The sequence below is a fragment of the Ruditapes philippinarum genome, unplaced genomic scaffold (genome assembly GCF_026571515.1).
Source record: "Ruditapes philippinarum isolate M1 unplaced genomic scaffold, ASM2657151v2 ctg3401_1_1_1_1, whole genome shotgun sequence".
In the NCBI taxonomy this organism is placed as follows: domain Eukaryota; kingdom Metazoa; phylum Mollusca; class Bivalvia; order Venerida; family Veneridae; genus Ruditapes; species Ruditapes philippinarum.
The window spans coordinates 56-27,871 of NW_026859473.1; the positions used below are offsets into that span (position 1 = coordinate 56).

A 27,816-nucleotide genomic window follows, 5' to 3' on the forward strand; every position below is an offset into this window, starting at 1 on the left:
TCTTTTGACAGAGAAAACAAACAAATGTATTATCAGCCGGTGGTTCTACAACAGGAAAGCTAGGATATCACCCTAATACTGTGTTGGTGAATCACAAAATAGCAAAACGGCAGTGAAATAGATAAAATGACAAGCGGAAACGAAGAATTACATAGTAACCTCTTTTCATTTGTGATGACTTTAATTTAACTTAATATTAAAGTTGCCATTTCACATAGTGATAATCTAAAGCTATAAACTGGAAAACAAGCAAAAAAAAATATAAAGAAGACGGAAACAACCTTTGCAGGAATACCCGGTAATGTCAGTGATATAGCCAGGGTCGCAGTAACATGTGTAAGACCCAGGGATGTTGTTGCAGTAACCATCACATTTGGCTGCTGCTATTTATTGATATATTGCTTAACATTTTTACTAAACACAGTTATAAATTAATGCCTTAGTACTAAATAAAATATTCGGAATATCTAAATGTCCAGCAATATAGGTCGACCATTTAGTACGAAAAATCACAGGGTATAAATTCACTCTAAAGAACAATATTTAAATTTCTTAGATGCCTTTAATTATGAAAATGAAAACAAATAATCAAAATTATTGATACTATATTTGTAGACAAAACTACAAGAACAAGGACATGAAGAATGATATATAACGTATTCCTCTTACATGTAAGTCATTCTTTCAGATTCAATGTACATATGTTTAATTCAGCTATTGCAATATTTAATGTAATTTAATCATACCCTATTTAGTTTTGCAGTTTCCGAACACAGCTATTATTGCTACATATATACAATGATGAATGGTTTGTGTTTCAATATGTTAGACACATAATTATTTTCTATTAATAAAAATGTTATAATTAAAGAGACATCATTATATATAAAATACTACAGTCTGTTATGTTGAAGCAAAATAGATGTATTAAATGTAGACATGGCTATTTAAGCAAACAAGAATTCTGTAAACATATTTTCTTTGATTAATTTTTAAGTCAATTAAGTCTTTACGTGTTCATGTAAGAAGCATTTGGAAGATATTGATATCGTATAGGTAGTCCATGGCCGAGTGATTAAGGCCGATGACTTCAAACCACTTCCCCTTCCAGTTGGACTTGGATTATTTCATACGAGTAAGCTCTCCAAGTAGCTAACATAGTGTTGGTGGTTCTACTCAGCTCATGCCTGAAATAAAACATGGACATGCGCTTGATGTCTTCCTGTACCAGTAAAGCTGAAATTTGAAGCTATGTCCTACGTAGCCAGGACGAGGCTGATAAACTCTCAACTATACATATACTACATTATATACCTTGACATGACTTGAGATCCGAGGTCAGTGTATAGCCTGCTCTACATGTACAACGGTAAGAGCCATGAGTATTTACACAATTGTGTTGACACCCATGACCGCTGGTGCTGCATTCGTTGATATCTTTAAAGAAAAGATAGAATATAACCATAAGAAAAAGTTTTGAGATTTAAACATTAAAAACTGCTTCATCTCCTTTCATGGTAGGGGTACTAATGGGTGATGCAAAGTAACTTTATAGACACTTTTATTGTAAAGATAATGAGTGAATACTTTAGAAATGTCGCTTACATTTATCAAATTTGGGATATTTTCAAAAATTTCCAATTAATTCACATGGAAACTTAAATGATGCTAGGCACGGGTAATCTAGTCAGGATCTTAGATTAAACTTAAAAGGAATTTCCTATACTAGGATACCAAGGAGATTAATGTGATTTTGTTGTAGTAAAAAGTTAAACATAAGAATGTATGGACTTTTTAACAATGATGACACTTTTACAATGACATCTTCAATAAATTTCTACGATTCGGATGTGCTTTTTGACGTGTCGTTTTTCATTTGAATTTAGTGAATATTATACAGTTTTGACTTGAGTGTCACCGACAGATGACATATTGATAGCCGATGTTAATATGACCTTCTGTCGGTAAATATCACATCACATCCAATGACTCATTAGTCAATAATTGTTTTATTATATGAATAGGCTAAGAATTAAAAAGAAATCACAAAAAAAGACCTTATACGCGTACAACTTTTGCCACGAGAAAAAAGACGCACGTGTCAGGCGTGCAACGACTATGATAAGGCTTCCATACAACAAAACGCAACAATTATTTTGTTAATGTGCACGCTTAATTAACAGTCATTGAATACGAGTTTCAAACTATTTTTTGACTCGACCAGTGAGTATGATATTTAACACAATGAATATGATTTTATAAAAAGTTCTGTTGACTACTGTTTAGACCAAAGAGAGTGCATATATATTTAGATCAAATAATAAAGCAAAATATGTACGGGTATATAATACATCAACGTTTTGATACAGCGTCAACATCTTAAACAAGATAAAATCCATTGAAAGCCATTACCATAAAACCTGGGCGAGGAGAAGCCACGAGGACAGCTACACATGTCTGGAGATTGGCATTTTCCACCGTTAGGACACGAATATGACCCAAAACACAACGCTGTGCAAATGATAAAGTATAATTTTACAAAAGTTTATACATATGATATTAAACTCATAGAACAGTCACATACTCGCCACTCACATTTTTTTTTTTTTGGGGGGGGGGGGGCAGATAAAATACTTTTGTTTCAGCTTTTAATTTGAAGAGATAAGATTCGACAAATAGGGTACTAGACTACCAACAGAAAATATTTTAACAAACATTGATTTTAGTTATTTATTAAATTGATACGAATACAAAGTTTATGAAACAAAAAACATAGTTCAATGTCTATAGCCACAGACATACAAATAAACATACACACATACTATGAGAAACAATATAATTTTCCAGAGGGTTAAAATATTTACCAAAAAAAACAAAAACAATTCGAGATTTTCATACAACAAAGGTTTCTATGTCTCGTCCATATTGTTATATTGTTATATGTTGTCAAGAAATACGTTTTTGATTTGCATAATAAAAACGTAGACAATGCTAGCAACGTTTTCATTGATCTAGATGATAAAATATTATCAAATTTATTCATATTTGGCTCATCACAATATATATGTTTAAAAAGAATTATTCTAAGATCTCTATAATGCGGACACACGAGGATAAAGTGGTATTTATTTTCATTTTTTCTCATGTTACATGATTTGCACATTCGGTCATCACGTTGGGTATTATCATATCTTCCTGTTTCAATAAAAATGTTGTATGAAGAGGTTCTAAACCTAGTAAGTGCTACTCTATATTTGTTTTCATGAACAGTCTGAATATTATTTCCCCCAAAAATTTGTTTATATAGACAATAAGTCTGTAATTTTGAAGAATTATTAATTTCGGCATACAGTATTTGCATAAATGTGTCCAATTATCATTGTTTTATAGAGTTATTAGGAATTTCAATATCAAATTGGTTATCCCAGATATATTCTAATCCGTAACTCGATAGAATATCTTTTACATAAGAGGCCCATTTTATTCCACCATAATTACAACCGGAGTCAGTATCGGATTTAAGGAGAAGGTATGATTGTTTTACAGTTGCGGAGTCGTTCTGTTTAAGTATCTTTTTACATATTAACTTCACCGGAACTCGACCTAATTCTCCATAGAAGGCTACAAGATTCGTTGAGTTCTTTACCCCAAAAATGCGTATGAATGAGCTCGATATCTAGTGCTTCGTGTAAAACCCAAACTTCTGAACTAAAATTTTAAATTGAAACTACCAAAAAATCGGATAGTTTATATTTTTGATAGACTGGTAACTGTATGTGTATATAAACTGTAAAAAGGTTAGAAAAAAATATATGACGCATATTGAGCGATTTTTTATTGAGTTCTATACCAGTTACCCTTTTTGAAAAGTGAAATGCCAAGATATTTAATAGATTAATCTATTCATGTGTTGTAAATAAAGAAATCACAGTGGGAATGTCTGCTTTAGTCTTAGACGTATTAATTTTCAACCCCCAAAAGTTGCCAATAATTTTGCATATCATTTAACATTAATTGTAATGTAAACAAGCTGTATACAATTTGAACATTTGAAAATGTATTCATCAAAAACCCGTTTTAAATGATTTATACAATATATTTCAGAGCAAACGTTTTTAACAACTTACGGGTGCTACAGCCATTTCCGGAATAGCCCAGACAGCATTCACTTCTATAGCATGTTTGTGCACATTGCTTGTAAACGATTCTGTATATAATTGAAAAGAATTTTTGAGACATTAACAGGTAAGTCTTAGTATGCTCTACAAAATACGATAATATATGCAGTTATGAAATGTTGATTTTATGTAAGCATCATCCAACATAAACTCTGTTGTATATTATCTGGAAGAATTGAATATAATTATAATTCAGATGCCAAATATAGTTGTTCAGTGAAATATATGAGTACACTCATATTTATGCTTCATTAGCATAGGGCACAATAAAAAACAACTCTTTCTTAGATTGATAACGTTTTACTGAATGAAATTAGGTTTGGCTGTATTTTGTCCATGGCTGTATAAGAACATGAAATATTCCAGCAATTAAAAAAACATGTAGTATGATATTGACAATTACAAAAGTCATTTATAATATTATAGGACTAAAGCCCATAAGGCTGATTTTACTCCGGACAGTCGGAAGTGACATAAATTGCTCCGGATATCGGAAGCTTAAAATGTTTATTCAGATATAATCAATTACAATTATATTTGAAAAAGAGACGTGTTGACAAATTGAATTTTCAAATTCAGATGACGTCTGACTTGAAAAAGAAGATTATTAGTATAAATATGAACATAATGACATGCCAAGGTTGTCTCCCTTCTAGTAAACTGTAGAGTACGTATAATGAATGCTTATGATTATGAAAGAAGTTTGTGCAACCACTGACGTGACATTGTTCGCGCCCGGTCTTCTGAAACTTACATGTACCAGAACAGATATCAAAAGAGGAAACATGATAATTTACCAATTGATGGTCAAACTCGATTACTCACATGCGCATCGTACATATATGCAATGATGCAGCAAACAGTAAAGAGTTTGATCCTTTTTCCGCGGATAGTGAAAGTTAACCCTGTTGGTTTGAGTTGCTAGCCCTCATTTAGTTAACGAGTACTTAACTAATTAGATATTAATATCTTACAATAACACATATTCAACACATAAACAATTATCAAGGACTTACCTTACTTATATTTAACATAAGCAAACCTTATTGAATGAATTAAAACGAAGCATATGAGAATAAAACGATTGGTTATGATATTTACCGGTATCTGGTACATCTGCTCAACCACAAAAATCCGCATCCTGTATAATATCTCTGCGAAGTTAAACATGATCCTTGACAGGAGTACGTTGTCCTGCAGTAACCGGCATAGATGCTCCTTAAAAAGTCATTGTGTAAATATCTTGGATGAAACACAATGGTGATATAATTATGCCAATAATAACCATATAATTATCGCGTTAACTATCTGACTAACTAGTTAGTTTCCATGTTAACACGATAAATATCAAATATGTATCAGACTAACTAAATATTTCTTTTCTGTTAGATAAATATGTGCACAATTTCAGATCTTTCGCTCCCTTGTTTTTTTTTATAATAATAATTTTCATTGCGCAACATGACCTTAAAGCTGCACGATTCCAGATGAGCATAAATATTTCAAGAAAATTAAAATTGAGAAAAATGTACTAATATTTTAAAAAAGGTAAAAACATTCAAGATTCATGTTTTAGTTTACATGCTATTTCGATTTGAGACCGATTTGCAGTATTGTATCACCATATTTCTACTGCGTTACTAACGTCCGCAGTAAGGGTTGTTTTTGCATATTAATTATTATTTTGACCTCTTTTTGGTCATTTGCATGGATTGTAAGTACCCAGTGAAATATGTAAATGACTTTATTTGCTCACCTCACAATATATTACTTTCAAATACATTTTCATAATAGTCGTGAAAATTAATATGAATCTGGAGGAGTGCTGCTTTAAAATGAACAGTTTCGTAAAAAAATCAGTGAAGCATTAATCACACCAAAATTACATGGAAAATGCCGACTCGGTTTGATTGAGTCTGTACATGAGGGATAATGATTAAATGCAACATCCCTCACGACCCCTAGCACCGACTTGAGTGGTATCAATGCGTAATACGAACAGAAACAGAAACCGAATTTATTCGTCTTATGCATTACGCAGTCGAACACCAATATATACATACATTTGTGAAACATGACATAGTTAAAACACATATTATATACAGTTACATAATCAAAAGGGTGTTTTCAAAGTTTAGATATTCCATGAATCGATTAACAAAATGTTATGAAATTATAAATTAACTCTTTCCCCGGATATTAGTAAAATGCATACAATGTGTGTTCTTTCTACGCGGCTTTACATCTTGTCGTTTTATGGAGCTAGTTTATATACATTGTAATTTTATAAAGCGTGGTTTTCTGCGTTTTTTTATAGTTCAAAATTTTACCTATTGCTCTAAAAACGGAAAATCTTGGGATATACCCTAATACGTAAGACAAAATGTATTCTCTTCTATTGTCATTGTTCGCAAATAATTCACACCAGTCTTTTGTCTTTCTAATATTTCTATTGTCGAGTATTCTACTTTGCCCAATTGAGTGAAATTCTAAGCTATATAAATATTGTCTATGATCTTATTTTTAATTTTTAAAATATTTTTGACAGTTCAAACTCTTTTTAAATTTCCCTGATAATATCAAACTTTGGGCTCAGTTCACTTTAGCCCCACTCTGAAATGTAAATGTCATCAGTCTAATTCAATGTAGGTATAATAATTTATGCTCAACCTGATGAATGGAAATAACCACACACCTCGCCAAAATCCTATTCTATTTAGTAATGTCCTTACTTTAAACGCCAAATTATTTTCTCCTTTTTTCAACACCACAAAGCATTTGTTTACGCAATTTTGTAATATACGTTTACGTTATTGTTAAAAATTTAAACCCCAATATTTAATAATCCTTATCTCCAATTTTTTTAAAAAAAGAGCGCGTTTCTTCCCCTGTTTCGCATATTATCGCTAGATTGCTTGTGGACATTTAACGTTCAACACACTTTTTTATAATTTCTATGAACTCTTTCAATGTATTAGCCTTTGAAAATCCCATATTTCGGGACGAAATAGCAAAGATTGGGAACACATATGAATCGAATAAATGGAATGAATGTTAATTAATTGGTATATCCATGCCTCTAGTTAATTATATAGTGAGTGCACAGCTTTCCCGGCTTTACCGGATAAAGTGTCTATGCCACGCTTGAATGAACCGCCAGTACTGACCATAAATCCCAAATAAGTAAACGATTCTACCACATCTATGTTAATACCTTTATACGTCCATTGTTCGATTTCTGCTAATCGGCCACCTTTTCGAAACACCATTATTTTCGTCTTATCTATACACGATTTAAGCTCGAGCGAGCGAATATTAGCACTTAATATCGGTTTTCAATTTACGTCTGGACCTATTTCTTTTCCATTTTTTCTCATTATCTTTTTCACATTTTACCCGCTTTAAGTTCCCCAGCTGATCAAGGAAAAGTTTTCAAATAATATAAAGAGAACAATTCTTAAGACACTTTCATTCTAATCCTGTTCTTTTAAAGAATACTTGAAATGATTTGTATACTTTGTAAAATGTAGCATGTATATATGTATATTCTGAGAAAAAAATATGTTTATACTAATTATCATATTTTGAGGTTTATTTTGTGTTAATTGTTATTTAAAAAAAGAAAGACTACTCTATCGACCTTTTGTTTTAGTTTAGTATTAATTTTGCATTAAGACATAGTGTTGGTCGCTTGTAGCCAGTCAAGTCAATTCATTTCCCTCTAAAAGTTAGGGCTATTCATTTGTTGTAATGAGAATTTAGATGAGGTGGTAATTTAATAAGCTATTTGAGAAATAATTGGTAATACAAAGTTTGATGTCTTCGTGCAAAACTTTTTTCGATTTGTATTTACTGTTCGTTTTTACGTAACATGCATGCGCGTGAAATTATAATTTTATGCCAATGCATATTTCGTTTCATTGCTTAAATATATATAATTTTTGCTTCATTGCTCAGCAATTACTATGCAAGATGTGGATAACCCACTTTTCATTTCATTATATTTTAAACCTTTAAACAGAGACCAAAGGACGTGTTCCCTAGCTTTGGGAACAATAACGCCCGTCTTAAAACCAAAACAAATATACCTTTGACAGAACAATAAAAGACTTTTAAATTTCATTGTCGATATTTATAGAATAATAAACCCTTTTATTGTTTTAAAAATATATAAATCTTTTAGAAACGGGTGGTAAGCTTGAATGGATTTCAAAAGGATTTGTAAAAGTGATATTTAAAAGTTTATAATTAGTTCTTTTTACAATTAAAGCTTTTTTTCTAATTTTGTACTTGAAACACATTTGAAGATAAAAATGAATTTGGAAGTGGGATTAATCATTAAAATTGTGCATATCCCAATTATTCAAATTTTTGAAAAAGATTAAAATGAAATTTTTTAAAGAGTGACCAAATTACAAAATTGAAAATTTCAGAAGAGACTTTCATATTAGCTTTGCTTTCTGGTTTAATCCGGATAAAAATGTTATAAGTTATGTATAAATTGAAATTGGTTTGTACACATTTATGTGAATTAAAATTGTTGTAGGTTGGGGTTGATTGTAGAGCATATACATGTATATAGACGGCATGAAACACAATATTTAAGCACATCCATTTAAATACGAACCTGGTGTGAAAAAGTATGTTTATTTGACAAATAGAGTCCCTATGTATAAGATGACAGTCCTAAAGTTATAATTTACACAAGGAATCACATACACTTGCGCGCACATACGCACACGCGGCCACACCCATAAAGTAAAAAGGTAATCTGTGCAAAACAGGGTTAAGCAAAGCCGATTACTGATGACAAAACATACCATGACTTTTTAGTTGTGTACAAAAAGGATTTTTTCCCGATATGCAGCGTCTGTACTCCAAAAAATCGTATATTCGACCGACGTCCGGCCACGTGACAATCGGACGGCAGCAGATGAAAATTTTGCTCAACGGGCGGGCGCGCCGTCGAGTTTTAAGTACAACTTAAAAGCTAACCGCGTCCGGACGATATTTTATTCGTGGTCAGTGTGTTGTAAAGAATATCTGGAGGGGATCGACGGGTCGCCAGGCGATATTTTTTCGATCGGACGTTTGTTTTTTTATACAAAAACACCGTCCAATTTTAAAAGCAGCGGGGCAAACATTGCCAGGGCCGCGCCCGGCCCCTAGACAGACATAAGTTGGCGAACGATTGCCGCTTTAAGTCCAATTCATTTATCAATCGCACTCCGTCCGAACATCGGGCGACAACCGTCCAGTTCTTCGAATATTTTCTGTTACGTCGATTCGGCAAAAAACCGCCTTGCGACAGTTTCATTCATGACCACGCGTTGTATCCGATTTAAAATCGCCTGTAGTTTGCGAAATCGTCAAAGCACTGATGTTATAAGAAGAATTGGGCTTCGCCCATTTTATTTGTGACCTAGGCATAGATTCAAAGGAATAGACAGATGTATACTAGGTCAAACTAACACCTTGGTTTCTTTATTAGCTTACTTGAGCACATTGTAGCTCTAAGTGGCCTTGTCTCAAATGCATAGATTTTCAAAATCTTACAGAAAAAATATCCTCCGACGCTTCAAAGACATGAGCTAGATATTTTTAATGGAACATTTTGGACGTCTTGAAAGAAGTTCAAATTATGTCCTTAAGGCCCCTTATGCCCATCAGCCCTGCCCAATTGGACCCTAGTACTCGTTGTTAATAGTAAACAAAAAGTATTAAAAAAATGTTTCCTAAAGACTTTGATATATGACACGAAACATTGTCTGGTGGACATGTATCAAGATTGTCTAAATTAATCCTTTCTCAAAATTGACTCTTCCCATGGGCACAGTTCATCGTTTTAAATGTAAAATTATCTTTGATATGAGCTGACATATATTTTAACCAAGTGATTTACTTTCTTGTCCCGTGATGTCCAGCTATGAACTTTTGACAATGTGTTTTAGATGTAAATTTTACCTTTGTTACCAGCTCTCTTAAACTTTTACTAAGTGATCTACTTTTTGATATAAGCAGGTGAACCATGTGTACAGTTTAAGATGTAAAAATGAACTTTGGTTTCAGCTTTAACTTATATTATGACCCTTTCTTGCTTTTGACGGGCAATTTTAACATTTTACCATATAAACGGTTTCAGTTGTTATATGAACTCTGATATCAGATGACCTAATTTTGACCTAGTGACTCATTTTTCTCGTTTTTGATTGACAACCATGTACTTGAAAGTTGTAATAATTTTGCATGAATTATTGTTTTTGGAACAACATCATTTAATTTCTTGACATAAACACTAGCTTTACACAAATGACAGTTTGTCCGCAGGTTAGCGCTTTTGAGTCAATGGACGCATACCTGAAGGTCATATCTAAAGTCAGTAGAACAGTTGGCAATTTCAGAAGTTAATAAAGTCATAAACATTGATTTTAGAAGCCAGCCGAAATAATACCGCTTTTACTTGCGTATTTCGCAGTTGTGTATACATGATAAAATGAAAGTAGTGATTGCATAAAGAAGGACAGTTATTATTTGCGCAAAGTCTCAGTTGCTGAAGGACTATGTTAGACTTGGAAAATAAATTGTAAAAGATAAAATGTATACATTTTCAAAGTAGAACTCCTTTTCTGGTTTACAGTATTTTTGTACATGTACTTATTACTTTTTTACAATAACAAGATTAACCACTCTGCCACAGACACCCCTGTTTATTAATGATGCCATGCAATTTATTAATACTTTCATTTAGCAAAGATCTGATCGAAGACGAGACGCAATCATGAACAAAACAAAATCTGAATCGTACTCAACATTTTCGGTTAAATTATTTTTACCCTCATGTATATAAATTTTGATGTAATGAATGTAATTTTAGAGGAAGGCAGAATTAAATTAGCATAACAAAATACTTCAATTGACATAACATCCAATGGTTAGATCTAAAAAGCACCGCAAGCTATCTTTTGAAATGAAACTGTCATGTTTCTGTATGAATACGTTACATTGACGTATTAAAAACACAATTCTTTATGCTTCGTTGATAACTAAATTTCAAGAAATTATAAGATACACATCAATAATAACATCATTTAATACATAAACACTCTACGTAATCTATTGGAAGCATCAATTTTTTTTTTATTTGGTTTCTTTTGGTGTTTCAATGCACATGAGTTATAGGGGTCGTAAGCATTACTGGTAGACAAACATAAAATGCCATTGATAACTCTGAAAATTGTTAACTGAATAAGTTATTAAAACAAAACGTTTTTTACTCAAATCGGACTATGAATCGCAGTAATTATCGATTTTCAATGTCAGCCTTTGCATATTTCTATCTTACTTTCTCAGATTTTCTGTTACACGGTTTTCAGATGATCCTTGTCATTTTTCGAATTGTGTGTTACTTATTTTTTAACTGCAGCAGTGTACCTTTAAAAGACACATACCAACCTATCAAATGACTGTGTATAGAGACCGGTATTACAAAGAGCGATTTTATGAACTTATGTTTATATGCAAGGGAGCAGGCTGCATATAAACAGTTGATGGGAGCATTACTGTAAAACATTTTCACATATTTCCTGATTGTCATGTTGTTTTATTTTTGTGTGATTTTTTATATGTTTATACTAATTTTCCCGCTTAAATATTTACTTTTATTGCGGTTGTTAAATGAGATTTACTGTGCTGTGTTGTATTAAAAGTTAGAGACATTGTGAACTTTATGAATTCTAAAGAAAAAACGCATTTGGAATTATAAATGTATAAAGGAAATAAACGGTGTGAATATTATATATAGTTGTTTCAACTTATTTATTCAAAGATCCGATTTAATGGAAATAAAAATTAAAAGAATCTAAAAGTTTAAAGTTATTATATAATTATCTTCACTACACCCGGTCCAAATATTTAATCATACATTTATACTGTATGTCAATGAAAATCTAATTGAAGTTCTTAAAAATCTAAAAGGGCCTCAATATCAGCTGATAACTTACAATACTTTAATAAACAGGTGCACACAATAAAAGCATACAAAACATGCGTAACATTTACAACCGCTTTAGAATATACTGCCTGTCATTCAAATAGTTCAATGTAAATATTAAATAATAGTCTCAATCTCATTTTAAATCAAGTGAAAAGGATCAAAAGCATGACGACTGTCACATTTTTTTTCTCCTTTGTTCTACTTTGTTATACATTCAAAATACAACACATTACTTCACATTGAGTCCAACTTTCAAAAGTTGTAAAAGATCTTACATACCACAAGTCGATTATTTAAAGATTAGTGAACCAATATTTCTGACGAATTAAATATAACGGATATCTGGGGCATAATATGCCTTCAAGAAGACAGTTTTATTTATTTTCTTCGTTGGTTTTTGCAAATAACGATTCGCAATCATTTTAATTTCTTAAATAAAATTAAATATTTGTGTTTATAAAATTATAAAAAACTAAAAGAAATTGTTTTCGGTGAAAGGGGGCGTGAATGATGTACCGCGTATTAATTATCCCTCATGTACAGACTCAGTCCAACCGAGTCTGAATTTTCATGTAATTTTGTTTTTGATTATTGCTTCCGATTGATCACTTTGTTTTCAGATTTGTATACTTCACAACAGCAGGTGTCAAGTGCCAACACTAGTAAGTGTTGAGAATCGAGACACGCTTAAGTCGGTGCTAGGGGGCGGAAAGGATGTTGCATTTATTAATTATCCCTCATAGACACAGTCAAACCGAGTCTGCAAGTTTCATGTTATTTTTTGTGACTAATGCTTCCGAGGGATCACTTAGTTTTCAGATTTTTATATACGAAGATTTTAATAGCTTTTTATTTTAATAAAAAAAACGTCTTCAAAATTTACGTTATGCCATGGTTATTCATGACGCCATGAAGATATTTTCACGTTTCACGTTAAGGTCACGTTTCTTTTGAAATATATTAAGATATATAGATTGTGAAATCCATGTAAATCTCTATTCCTAGGTATCTGATTTTTAAATGTTTATATCCTCAAATACTGTCAGTACTCGTTAAATAATGAACTTAAATGTATATTTTTAAATCAATACTCAAAACTAAGTGGTATTCAGTATGATTTTATTAAAGACACCTCAAGGAAGCCCCTTCCTAATCTCATAAATTCTCAACTACCCTTAATTCACTTGAAACTGACTTTATAATCTGAATACTACCTTATTGAAAAGTTGAGGACTGTCTTGACCATCATATGTGATTTTTTCATCGAGTATGAGTGAAGGTACAGATCAAAGTTACATACAAACAATTTCAATATCTGCACGTGGCATTGGTTATGGCGGACGTGTTTTTTTCTATTCAGTTTAGTTTTTCTATTTCAGGGGTAGAAACAAATGTTTATCAAGCTCGGATTGGTACGTTTTATATGCCAAGTTAATGTCGGATAGTGATACATGGATATAAAGTGAGACATTTAACTGTGACCTTAAGTTTGAGGTTAGGTGTGCTGATTGGATTGTTACTAATTGTATGTGGAGATATAGAAAAGAATCCTGGTCCGGTAACAGGAACTGGCAGAGTCAGTGTTCATCGCTCACAAACCAGACAAACACAGCTTTCATTTCCTCAACTATCACCTTCTGTAAATGAACCAAGAAAGAGAAACCAACACATGCAAAATCGTATATCTGAACCTCGAACCCCACCCAGTAATAATGCTAGCAATAGTGCAGAAGTACTTGAATATTTACGGGAAATAAGAACAGAGGTACGAAATGATCTTTCTTCTATTAACAATAAAATAGATGACATTAATATAAATATGAATCAACTAAAGGCAGAAAATGAATCACGTAAAGAAGAGAATAAAAGACTTTGGTCAGAAATTGATATAATCAAGAAGAAAACGGACAAATTAGAAGGCCATTCTAGAAGGAACAATATTCTTATAATAGGTATTGAAGGGCCTTTAAATGAATCATGCAGCGAAACGGAGCGAAAAGTGAGAGATTTCATTATCTGATCTAAATATGTCTGATATGGAGCAAGTCGAAATTGAGCGGGCACATCGTATGCAGTCACGTTACGAAAATAAAAGTACTGTCATTGTTAAATTCTCACGAGTTAAAGACAAGGAAAATATACTCAATCAGGCCAGACAAGTGTTAGATAATGAGTCTACACGACGTATGCACGAGGATTTCACGAACCGTGTAAAATTACATCGACGAGAATTAAGTAAGCGCCTAGTACACGCCAGATAAAACGGACAATACGCTTCGATGAACTATGATAAAGTTATTATTGAAAACACAGTGTCGACGAGGAAAAGAAAGACAGTTATATCATAGAAATAATATCATAAATATCATAAATCATAGCACGTGGAAATCCGGGAAACAAATTCCATCAGAGAAGGAGACGGGTAATTACAGGCGATGGTCTTCAACAAACAGACGACGGACAAGAAACGCAAACTGTACCTTAGGTATTAGGTCCAGCCCAAAAAAACAGATCCAGTAACTACTTGTAAACATATAAATATATTGACATGGAATATTAAATATTTATTTGAGTTATGTTGTACATATAACATACATATAGTGAATGGAAGATGTGGGAATGATAAAAGAGGCAATTTTACATGTGAAGCCAATGATGGTCTAAGTGTGGTTGACTATCATATAGCATCAACTGAATTATTTTCGGTCGTATCATACTTCAACATAGAAATGCGCTATGAATCAGACCATTTCCCCCTATTATCTCGGCTCAAGTTTGAATCTATTTCCGAGTCTGTTGTCAATGAACCTCAATCAAATACTACTATTATTGAAAAATTTAAATGGAAGGATAAGTTCAAGGATACTTTTTAAGATATTTTCGATAGAAAATTCGCTAAATTTAGAGATGTAATTCTCCAGAAAATAGAATATGATATAAACGATGCAGTTTCGTCATTGATAGAAATATACCGCTCGTCTACTACGCATAGTCAAATGTTTGCTTTACGAAAAAAGCAGTGTAATCAACCAAAATGGTGGGATGATGAGTGTCAACAAAATAAAGAACATAAAAATATTTTATTAAGTCAATTTAGGTTAACAAACAATGTCCGTGACTACGAATTATATAAAGTTTCTAAGAGGCATTTCAAAAATACCTGTCGTAATAAGAAACTAATAAATCTATATGAAAATATAAATAAGCTTATAAATTCAAGAAATAACCCGAAGGAATTTTGATCTCTAGTTAAATCTGGTTCGATACAAAATGCAATGACTTCTGAAATAACGGCAATTGTCTGGCTAAATTATTTTGAACAGTTACTATTTCAAGAAAATCACATTCCTATTGTTGAATTAAATAGTTGTATAAATGATTTACAAACTGATGAAATAACAGACCAAAATTCTTAATAGTGCAGTTACAGTTGAAGAAATAACAAGGTCAATTTCTAGACTAAAGTCAGGCAAATGTCAAGGTAAAGACGGTATAAGTGCAGGGTTCTATAAAAATACTTGTCATAGTATATCTCCTATTTTGTGTAGATTGTTCAATAAAATTCTGATAACAGGTAATTTCCCAGACGCATGGTGTCAAAGCATCATAGTTCCTCTATATAAATCAGGCGCTAGAAATGACCCATATAGTAACAGAGGGATTTCATTATTGGATGTTACTTACAAAATATTTTCGAATATTATTAAGGAAAGGTTAGATAAATGGACAAATCATTTTACTATCATTGATCAAGCCGGTTTTGGATCCGGATATTCCGTTGTTGATAACATGTTTTCACTTCAGGCTATGATTCAAAAGTACATTTCAAGGCCACAAGGTAGATTCTATGTTCTTTATATAGACATTAAAAAAGCATTCGACTCCCTAGTACATTATAATATATTTAATAACATTTTAAGTAAGGGTGCAAATAGAAATTTAATTAAAGTTCTTATTTCAATGTATTCAAAGTTAGAAAATTACACCAAAGTATCAATTACATCGTTTCAGTCGTTTTAGGTCATAAATGAACTTGATCGAGACCCTATTGTTATACATATTCTGTATAAAAAAAAAATAAGAATGGAGAAGAAACGAAAGCACTATCAAGGTGAAATATAGTGCGTTTTTTTGTTTGTTTTTTTTTTGTTTTTGGATAGATTTAGCCTATAATCTAACTTTGTTGTGATTTTTTGCCATAGAAATTCTGTTGAAAATTGTCAAGATTGAAGAAGAAAAGAAAGCGTTGGAGTGGTAACAATGTGAAATATATAACAGATTTGTAATACAAGGGCAGATAACTCTGGACATATTGATTAGGGTATGTAAATGCTAGAGTGGTAACAAGCTAAATTTGGACGGACAGACAGACAGGCGCATACTCAGGTGAGCTAAAATTAACACCTGATAATAACTGATCAAAATTTAACAAAAATTATATAAACTTTAAGAAATGGACTTTATGCGGCAGGACCATGCCTTTTTGTCGCAAAATGTACGTCAGAAAAATGTGGACGACGATATGCGCCGCAAAACGTCCATATACGTACGTTTTGCGGTACGGACGTTTTGCGGTGTTACATGGTATTAGGTGAATGTGGTCGTCTTCCGTAATGCTCAATTTACTACATTAAATGCATCAAATATCGGTGTAAACTTTTACAGATGCCAGTGACGTGTTATTCATACTTAATGAAAACCGAACATTATCCTACATTAAAAAGTGTAGCATTGTATGTAACCAAACTTATGACATATATTGATAAGAATTGATTGGTTTCAAATATTTTTTTTTCAAGACAATTACATGAATGTCTATTATATAGTGTTTCATAACAAAAGTCTGATTTTCTTTTCTTTTTTTCATGCATTAATAGGACTAGTTTTTGTATAATTTTCTTTTCATTTTCTGAACTTGATACTACGTGTTTTACATTAAGGGTTTTGGTAATATGTTTATTCTCTACCTTGTTGTATAATGTTCAAAAATATGGAATATGCTACTATTTTGTATTTCATAACTTGTGACGCAATCAGATGTACATGTATCTTTCTGTTATTATATTGTGTATTTGGGCCGATGGCCTTGAATGACATTACAATAAACTTGAAACTATTATACAGAATAGAATAGAAAAACCAAAAGAAACAAATGAAGATGAAAATTAAAATGATTCACAATGAGTAGTAAACGTTGTGTGTTTTTTTTACGTTCGGCTAATTGACGCCACTATCATGCACGACGTCACGTGCGTTTTTGCTGTCTTCAGCCATTTAAACAACGAAGATAATCATGTTTTAAGTCATGCATGTTATTGATTAATCAATCAGCACTTCTGTTGAAACATTCCTTCTTTAAATATATATCTTAATACGTTAATTAAATATATCTGAATATGATTGTTTTTGTTATGTTTTGACGTCGTATTGCAATAATATCAGAACTGTTGTTACACTGTATTTGTATCGTTTGATACCCCACGACCGTTTAACATTATAAAACGTGGCCTTCAAAATATTTGATAAACATGTATACCGAATATGCAACAAACTGTAAATGAAATACCCTTTTATGATATCTATACGCATTATGCATACAAATTTTAACAGAGACTTGAGAAGCATCTGCATTTAGATAAATACGATAGGCAAGTTTTGTATTCAGCCAAGTCATGTGTTTTTGAATCAAGTTCAGAAAAAAGAATATTTTGGTGTTTTTAAAGCATAAACGATAAATAACTTCCGAAGAATTTACGTTGAATGTCGTTCCTTTGAAAAGTGAACAAAACAGAGATTTTGTCAAAAGTTTGATAATATAATAAGTACATTTTAACACAATAGTTTATGGTTGATAAACCTATACTGATGTAAAAGTATAATTATATTCAATTTATCGGACCGATCAAACACTATTTTACACGAGGAAGACTTCCTTGATAAACACAATTTATTTATACAACCACATCACTCGAACATGACATGGCATTTGATAATTGTTGAAACTTAATAAACAAATATTATAAATGAATTTATCTAAAGGAAGGTTAAAAATTAAATATCTTAACGATTAAAAAAAAATGCTTACTATGACATGACACAATTCTTTTTAATGTTTACCAGTTACAATCTAATGATAGCCATGAATACAATTATTATATATCGAATAAATCTAGCCAGTCGACAATCTGCATTTGTACCTCGTGACCGTCAAATATATTCCCGTATTGGATCCAAAGGAAATATATTATATTCATATTGGACGGTTGGGTACATGTGCACTAAACTATGTTGGTATGGTTTCCGATTTAAACCTCTAAGTCAAATCTAAGACCGGGAACCATGCTTACATAAAGACGCTTGATAATATATGTTTCAACAGCTCGGTGTCAATGTGATATTTTTCGGATTTACTGTTATATAATTATGCTGTTTATAAAACAGTTATTAATGCTAAAAGTAAATTTTTACAATGTATAATTTGTTTAAAACAACATATCTTTTTATTTACTCATACATGCATACAACATGTAATATGAGGATAAATGTCAAAATGTTTAACGAGACATTTATACAAATTGAGATCATAATTGAGACTATAATTACTAAACATTATCAACATATCTATTACATATCTATTACATATCTATTACATATCTATTACATGTTATTTACTTAGATGAACATTATGCCTTAGAAACAATGTTTTCTAACTTCTTTAGAAAGGGCAAATATGAATTTTACAACATTTAAATATTGCTTTAACAGAATGTTCTATAGTTGTTACCAGAAGAAAGTAGCTATAAGTGTGATATAATTTTTCATAAAATTTTTTGAAATGTAAACACAGTATCTCAGTATTTAAACTTCCTAACAAAATCCACTATAATTGTATTTATTTCTAAAAGACGACAAAATGGAAAAAAATGGATTATGTTATAAGCCGGTGATTAATCTTTTAAATACTATAAAAGTACAGCAATTAATTAAGCTTTTGAGAAATGAAAATAAAAGTATATCTGTTGCATAAAGGACCTTTGATGTATAGTAAGAAAGTGATAACTGAATATAGGTAAAACAAAATCATATCTCAGAACATTACAAAATCACAACTGTCTTTAAAATGCAAACATAAATATGTGATTACATTATTACCTTTCTTATTATTATCATAAGGAATTTTCATAGTTTATACAATACTGGTGAATCGTTCATTGAAAAAAGTTGCTATAATTTATACATATTAGGACGTCTATAAAAAGAGGGTTATATATATTTTCTTCTTTCATTTGAAAATCTATTACATTCAAAAGATAATGAAACTCATCAACAATTATATTTCTACAAAAAAATACACATTCTTTCATTAACAGGTATATTTGTCCAATTTTCAGTTTTAATTGGTAATCTATGGTTTCTTGTTCTGAATTTGATAAACTTAAAATTATTGCATTTTGAGAGTACGAGAGATAAGGTTCAATTCCAAAAGACTTTTTTTTAAAAAAAAAAGTAAAAATAACTATTGCTCGATTTATTTATCTTTGAATACCATTTATTTAAGAAAAGATCTTTTAGCTTTTGTCTTACTGCTAATTTCAACCATTTGGTATCGATCATTCCAAACATTGTTGAAACCGCATTTTATTAGTATTTATTTTGAATTATAAATCCACGGATAATTACGTTCAAAATCATTATTATAAACATTTATTGTACTTCTTAGTATATAATGATATACAAAGGATGACAATTTATATTATTATTTGGTATTAAACCATATTCGTTCTGAAGGAGACGCCCAAAATGAAACTATTCTTTCCCCGATATCTACAATGTCACGCATCCCGTTTCACCGTATATGAAATAACTGGCCCTAGAACGTTTCAGGATATGTTTTAAAATTTGAGCTGTACGCGTTCAATAACGTAAAGATTACCGTATCCCCGAATTTCCATAAAATAATATCGTTTTAACTGTTTTATTAAATGTTCAGTTTGGTAAGTCAGTTGGTAAATTTAATCCAAATTGAATTTCTTATTCGGTTGTACATCGATCTTGTAGCTTGTTCTGCAATATGTGTCTCAGTTTTAGCAAAAGAACCACAACTTTTAAAATATGCCGAGATCTTTATATTCATTTACAATTTCGATTGGTTCATTTTTATAAGTAAAATGATAATTTCGGTGTCTCCCTTTTGATAATACATCTATCGTGGTTTCAGAAATGTTGACTGTAAATTTCCAAATATCGCAATGTCTTTTATATGTATAAAGTGCTTCTTTTATGTCATTTGCTTTCTCAGTCATAATAACAGTATCATCTGCATATAACAGAATAACGATTTGTAAAATAAATGTAAAGGTCGTTTATTTTCTGATCATTATGAAGCAAAAATCCACATGTATTACTATTATTTTGAAAGAAATCTTTAAGGTCATTTAAATACATCGAACAGTGTAAAGGGATGTAAAATTTCCCTTTAACGGACACCGATATTACATGAGAAAAAGTTAGACAGTTGAGAATTTACCTTCACACATAATTTTATTCCTTTGTACATATTTTGTATAACCTGCAGACATTTTCCTTGTATATTAGCATTAATTACTTTTTTCCCCACACAGTATCAAATGCCAGTTTTAAATCAATAAATGAGCAAAATAGTTTTTTCCCGGTGTTATTTAGATATTTTGGACAAACAAACATAATAAATCGGTGAGCGAAGTTTTGAAGGAGACTAATAATATACTGTTTGGTTCTTGTAGTAACGTTTTTAAAGATATAAATTCAGTCAACAGGGATAGTGTCAAAAAGTGACATTTGGCGGGGGATTTGTATTTTAGAGTAGGAGTTAGGCCCGATTATATAATGTGTGACTCGACGGTAAATTTCCCCGATGATACTAGTAATATACCTGACGAGACCCTTCCAAGGACCTCATGTGATAACATATGACATAGCCGTGGATTAAAATTGTTAGCGAAAATGTGTTAAGCGACATGTTTACGAATTGCTAACGGGCGATACGTAAACACAGACGCGTACACATTTAACCGTAATGCATGTAGCGTTATTGACGTTCTTTTGTTAAAATATACAGACTATTAAACTATCAATTCGTTTAAACTCTTGCCATTCAGCGCTTTCAGTGACCACGCACCTTTAACATTCAGTATAAATGGAAACAGGTTGCACTACTTACAAAAGTTGAAAACAACAAAACGCAATCAGAAAATTATACATATTACAAATGGGATGATGAAAAAATGGAATCTTTTAGAAATGGTTTAATTGGAAAGCTTAATATATTTAATGATACTATTGTAACGACTCTTTGGATATAGACACTGCAATTATTCAATTTTCAACAGCAATAATAGAAACGACAGACCCATTATTTAAGAAAGCATTCCTAGGTTCTATTTTAAAATTATGCCTTTCCGATATGGGGTTTTTCAAAAACGAAGGAAAAAAAGCGCAAACTTTTGCGTTTTTGAAAAGCAATTTTTGGAGTAAATAAAGCACTACAGTATAGTCTGTCCCATTAAAAATGGAAATGAACTTTTGCCTGGTATGACTTAACAAAACGACGTTGAATAAAAATTAAACTTTTTGTAAACTAAACAAAAGTCACCCTCAAGATTTTTCAGGATTTTTTTCTAAAGTGTCTAATTTTCTTGTAAAAGCAAAGTTTCATTTCTCTACGGCAAGTCTCTGTTGTTTATTTTCCGTAGCCATTGCCGAAGTTCTTTTCATTTTAAGATGAACGGGAGAAAGCACATGTCATGGTTCTAAAATGTACATGATGTTCTCGGGGTCGTTTCATGATTATTTTACAAAGCTGAATCTACAAGATGTAACAGTTTAGTTGCAATGCATGATAGAAAACTTTAAAAAAATGAATAATAAGCAACAAGAACATTGAGTCACATGGATAATGGAGTGGATCTAGAAATTGCACTTACTTTTAAGCTGAATAGAATCCCTATGAATTTCGAAATAGATCTTTATAAACGTCAAGACAAATTCGCAATCCTTCTTTGCCAGTTTCTATCCAGTTCCGCATATCCCATTTTTTTACTTTGAAACTCCTGAATGGCATGACTACTACACTTATGATGCACTTATCTGGGTTAGCAAATGAAATATGTAAATGAAACACATCATAATTCAGTATGTTCCAAGTCCATAGTTTAAGAACGGCCCATCAATTTTAGTTCAAGAGCAGAATGTTTATAACTCATGACGAAAAAAACATTATAACGTCAACAACATTTTACGAAATATATGACGTAACAAAATGCCCCGCGCTTTTTATAGATGATTCCAGGTGCGGCATTGACAAAGGGCGGTTAAGCATATGTTACCTCATACAGATAATTTTAAGCGAGATAAATTTGTCTTGATGGCATTTAAAATAATTTTTGTATACCCAGATTTTGCAGTTATTGTTAAAAGTACACCTTCAATTCATATATTAACAATAAAACTTTTGATAACATTTATTAGTAATAAATAACTTTAAACACACTTAATGACATGAATCTATGACAGTACAATACTTCTTCCATTAATTCACATATAACCTTCGTTTTGATTTTATGTTTTTAAACTATTTTATATATCTCTCAGAAATGATTCCCTACAAATTATCTCGTTATTCAAGAGTTCTGTAAATCCTACTCTTTTAGGTACAAAATATACCGTATGCGGTATTTTTTCTCCCGCGAAAAATATAGCTATTGTTTTTTCACTGAATAATTTCAAATTTCATGAATACTAAAATTATTGAGGACATCACTCTGTGTTTCTCTTTGACTCGATCTCCTCTTCATATTAACATAGTATGTAACACTTTGAGTCTACAAAACAAACCCGAACAACTTATTGTCCCTTATTGAACGCTCCAATTCAATCTTATTCTTAATAATATCAAATCACTGCCGGTATTTCTGGACATTTTGTTAAATAATGAGACGGAAAATTAATCTGTAATTTTACGAGCTTAAAGTGTATAGGCCAACCCGTTTGGTTGGCTCAAAACTAGGAAAGCATAGTTTATACTTCTTATAATTTACATTTTCCTTACACGCGAGTCTGTGGGTTCTCTCTTATTGAATGAGTTAGTTAAAGTTACGACACCTGAGGCAAACCAATACTGAACAATATTTTAAGTGAATCAGTTCCCCTTTCTAATATACTTTCTTGTCAGATTTGCATTGATAAAGTAATATTTGTTTTGGCGATTTCTAACGGTCAGGGGTTTTTGTTGTGAAAGTTAAATCTACGGAAAAGTTTTTAGCGCACGAAACATCGGCACCCAAAATAAGAAGGTATACATATGGGTTTGTAATATTAATTATTTTAAATTGACCGATACATATAATGGACAGAATTTCAGACATTAAACATTAGGCGAAGAACCATTTTTTAAGTCTTTCTAGGGGGGCTAGTGTTCCCCGTTCCCTTAGCGACGCGTTGGGGCGGTATTCAATATAGGGCGCGCTTGATTGAAAAGGCTTTCTAATTAAATTCACTTCATGCAATATTGCTCTTTTTCTCTACAAAAAATCAAAATCAGACAGTATATCATGGTAGTTATATAATTATATAAATCTTTGTGTGTTACAATTTATAAAGCGGTTACCGATATTTCTCTTCAAATGATTTTAAATTGATTATTTTAAATAATGGTTTCCTAGTAAAATTGCCTTTTTGACACCCTGTCTCATTTTTCATTTTAATGATAACATTTAACTATTGATCAGTAAGTAAATAAGAATAATCAATTTTCTATAATTTCCGAGTACATTTCACGCTAATTGTGAGACGAATCTAAATGACGTCTGTATGGACGCCGCCATTTTGAATGGAAGTCACGTCAGGTTACAACGTAAGTCAACGGGGGGGGGGAGAGATACAATTCTAACATTTTGACCATATTACTGACTTTATGGAAAAAATGAAAAACATGCCCAGGGATATTGACGTCAGGATTAACATGACATTAATTTAAATGATTTTAATATTATATTTAATAAAAAATGGAATATTCAAATTGTGTGGGACAAACTATAGTAATGCAGTAGTTTATGGGGCATTAGCAAGGTACCCTTTGTATATAACAAGGTATTTTCAAAATATATATTTTGGCTGCATCTTTTAAATACGGATAACATAATAATTAGATACGCGTATAACGAATCGTTGAAGAAATGTTTAAATGGTTACATGAGCAATTCAGCCAATAAAGTTAAACTTTAACTTGCACGGGTTTTCAGACGTCTGTGATTTTCAAGACAGTGTATTAGTTTCTCATGTTCTCCCTGTATTCAAACAGCGGCTTATAGACTATTATGTACAACAATGGCGAGCGGATCTGCGTGATAACAACTTTTTAAATAATTTATATGTTTTCATTAAGGATGAGTTCGTCATCAGTGATTACTTGCATAAAATTAAAACGAAAAAAATAGGTCAATCATTGACACGAATTCGTGTGTCAGCACACACGTTACGTTTAGAAACCGGCTGACATGTTAGAAATTGAATTGAAAGAACACAACGAACTTGCCAAATCTGTGGTTCATCCGACATTGATGATGAATAAAATTTTATTCTTAAATGTAACGCTTATCACACTTTGCGACTACAGTACATCAAACCTTATTTTTATAGGCGTCCTAGCATGTTCAAATTTACACAGCTTCTTAATTCGAAAAATAACGTTTCAAAAAATCCTTTTTAAATATATTTACCTTGCTGGTCAAACTCGTATCGGACTTATTAATACATTGCTATAAGAAATAATAATGAAGTTGTAATGGCCTGTTAAGTCTGACCTTAAGAGTATTGTTAAAATTTTAATAATTAAGTGTAAATGTGTTTGTTTGTCTTTTTTCTCCATTCTCCAAGCACGTGTCTTAAAAAGTACAGGTTAATCAATAGTAATATTACAAACTACAAGAATTAATCTATTTAGTATTTTCAGTGAATTTAAGTAATTCATATTTATATCTTTATTTATATCTATTTTATATATATTTATATATATATATATTGTTTGTTTGTTTGTTTCATATCTTTATGAAATTGGATAACTATATAATTGCCATAAATATTTTAAGTTTTATTAAGTTATAAAATGTTCTCTCATAAAGATGTGTATTATTATCTTAATCATAAATGAAGTGAAGCATGAACTGTTTGATTTTAACGTACAATTACAAATATGACAAATATAAATCTGTTATATAAAGTAGCCATGCAATATGTTCGTAAATAGATTAATATCCAAATGGTTTACATATTAATTTTCCATTACGTGGTGGCAATTATGTGAAAGGACAAAGAATATTAAGGCTATGATTATTAATTTAATGATATTGTACTGCTATAACTATCACATTTTCAGTTTTTCATATTAAGACATTTAATTGGTCATTCTTTAAGAACCCATACTGTGGTAAAAAGCTTTAAACATAACATTTGAAACAAAATAGTTGTAGCACTTAAAACAGAAAAATCTGAAAATATATTAAAAAAATATGTTCGGAATCAAATTGAAAGTTGATTTTGTTGGATTCCTAACATAAATTGACAGAGAGCGTTTCAACCTCATTTTTGGGACATTTTGCACTACAAAAACAATAATTCTGGAAAAAAAACAGGGTGTGAAAATAATAATCTGATGATGTGCACGAAAGTTATTGGTCAAGAACTACATCAAATGATTCACAATATCGGAAAAATATGTCTTGCCCCTTCAAAACCTAATTGGAGTCCTATGACTTATTTTCTAGCCTTTGGAAAATATTCTTTATTACTATTATAATGATCTAGTCCATTTATTTGAATAATAATAATAATAATAATAATAATTAAAAAAGAAGTAGTAGAAGAAGAATGATGATGATAATGAAAATAAACACCAAATCGCTAAAGAATGTCAAAAACGGCAAACGTGTAGCTTGCCCAGTTTGAATTTGTTCTGAACAATGTTTGCGAAAGGAACTATATAAAATGGACTTTTGAACGTGGACTAGAAGTTATGAAGCCTGCATATCAGCGATAAGACGTCAAAATTTAAAAGGCAGACAACATACCCTTAGTGTCATTATACAGTATTCAAGGCGGAATACTGGAACCATCCAACTAGAAAAAAATAAATAGAGAAACTAAAAGAACCTCAAACATGCACCAACAACAATTGTATGTCGTGCTTAAAGGTCTTCAAGGATCGAAAATATAACATCTTTGACTTATATACGATACGGCAGTTTACGTCCGTCCGCGACACAGCACACATAAAACAGATGTGACCAAAAAAAAAGCAAGCAAAGAAAACAACAGAAAATACCAAAACAGCAACATTATTTAAAATGTTGCAAGCTCGGTTTGAATGAGCCTGTTCATGGGCGGTATTGGAAAGTGCAAGTTATCGTCCAACAAAACAACATTGTATAACATAAAGAAAAATGTATGACACAAAAAAGATTAAATGATTATCGGGAAAACAATATAAACATTATTCAAAAATAAGTTTATACGTCTAGGTATACGTATAAATAAAGACTTTTTAACAGTTATAAATTAGTAATTGACATTCATATAAATGCTAGAAACGTATTAACTTCTACTGGACAAAAAGTACAAAAAACAACAACTACAAAACATACATTTATTTCAATACAAGTAATAATAATAATAATAATAGATCAGCGAAACTAGATCAGCGGAAAATAAATAAAAAAAAGTGGAGGAACAAACAAATAATTTATTACCAAACAACAATTAAAAAAACTTATCAATAAGAAAGTGTTTACCTTACAAGAAAGGTTACAATAGCCAGCCTAACCACGCCATTCATTCTCGCGCTACTGAAATAAAATCAACATGCGTGAGAGCTTATTATGACACTTAAACCATAACCGGATGTAAATTCTATTTAAATAATTATTTACGGAGAGAGTTTAAAATAAAATAAAATAAGTTCTATTTTTCTTTATGTACACTGTACTTTATTATGTTAATTGAAAGGTTACAGATAAATATTGTTTGAAATCAATAATAATTGAATAGAAATTCATAAAAAAAGATCGCACAGTCTCATGGGACAGACAGAAAAAAAACCCGCTACAACAGTCGCGCATGTACAGTTAGTACCCTCTGTAGACGATATATATGTACACTGACTGTTTACAAAGCGTGAAACTGAAGTACCACTATAAATTTTATAGCATTTTTATGAAACTCGAAAAAATCTCATAGATTTTATATTAAAAACATGCAGTCATTCCAAATGGAACATTCTACCACTATCGAGGATTACTCTATAGAAACAAAGAAGGCCGGAAGCGCGCTATAGTTCACATTCTTACAATATCGGAAAATGTTCTATATAAACAAATAAGGCGGGAAGCGTGCATTATTCTACAATAATGCCCTCGAAGTTCTTATTTCCTTCGTCTGTATTTTCAATCCGACATATCGACATATTGACAGTGCCATTTTGATTAAATATCTTATAGATAAAAAAATGTTAAGTTTTGTTCTTAAAACTATCTAGAATGAAAGAAAATGGTCTAACTAAGTAAATGAATCCAAACAGCAAAACAGTCCGTTCAAAAAGAGTCGAAACAAGACTTC

At 31.2% G+C, this 27,816-nt stretch overlaps 1 protein-coding gene across 2 annotated transcripts; it reads right to left on the reverse strand.

The window, feature by feature from the left end:
- Window positions 1–704: 704 nt before the first annotated feature.
- Window positions 705–27,129, reverse strand: LOC132756624 (protein kinase C-binding protein NELL2-like). 2 transcript variants are annotated; one of them, XR_009629353.1, is made up of 5 exons: window positions 22,134–22,973; window positions 5,280–5,396; window positions 4,128–4,207; window positions 2,413–2,511; window positions 705–1,437 (listed from the first exon to the last, which is right to left on the reverse strand). XR_009629353.1 is itself a non-coding variant. In XM_060747744.1 (5 exons), the coding sequence occupies exons 1-5, from the start codon at window positions 27,035–27,037 to the stop codon at window positions 1,307–1,309; spliced, it is 471 nt and encodes a 156-aa protein (XP_060603727.1). In that variant the 5' UTR covers window positions 27,038–27,129; the 3' UTR covers window positions 705–1,306. The 2 variants fall into 2 exon arrangements, 1 of the variants encoding a protein (XP_060603727.1); XM_060747744.1 differs by lacking the exon at window positions 22,134–22,973 and adding an exon at window positions 26,994–27,129.
- Window positions 27,130–27,816: the final 687 nt, after the last annotated feature.

What these genes read in the sequence shown, in the direction of transcription:
- LOC132756624 (XM_060747744.1), bottom strand. Translation starts at nt 27,037, where the DNA reads ATGAATGGCGTGGTTAGGCTGGCTATTGTAACCTTTCTTGTAAG. An exon ending in AGCAGATGTACCAGATACCG is followed by an intron (nt 4,208 to 5,279) that starts GTAAATATCATA and finishes AATTATATACAG; the next exon opens with AATCGTTTACAAGCAATGTG. An exon ending in CTCCTCGCCCAGGTTTTATG is followed by an intron (nt 1,438 to 2,412) that starts GTAATGGCTTTC and finishes TTTTCTTTAAAG; the next exon opens with ATATCAACGAATGCAGCACC.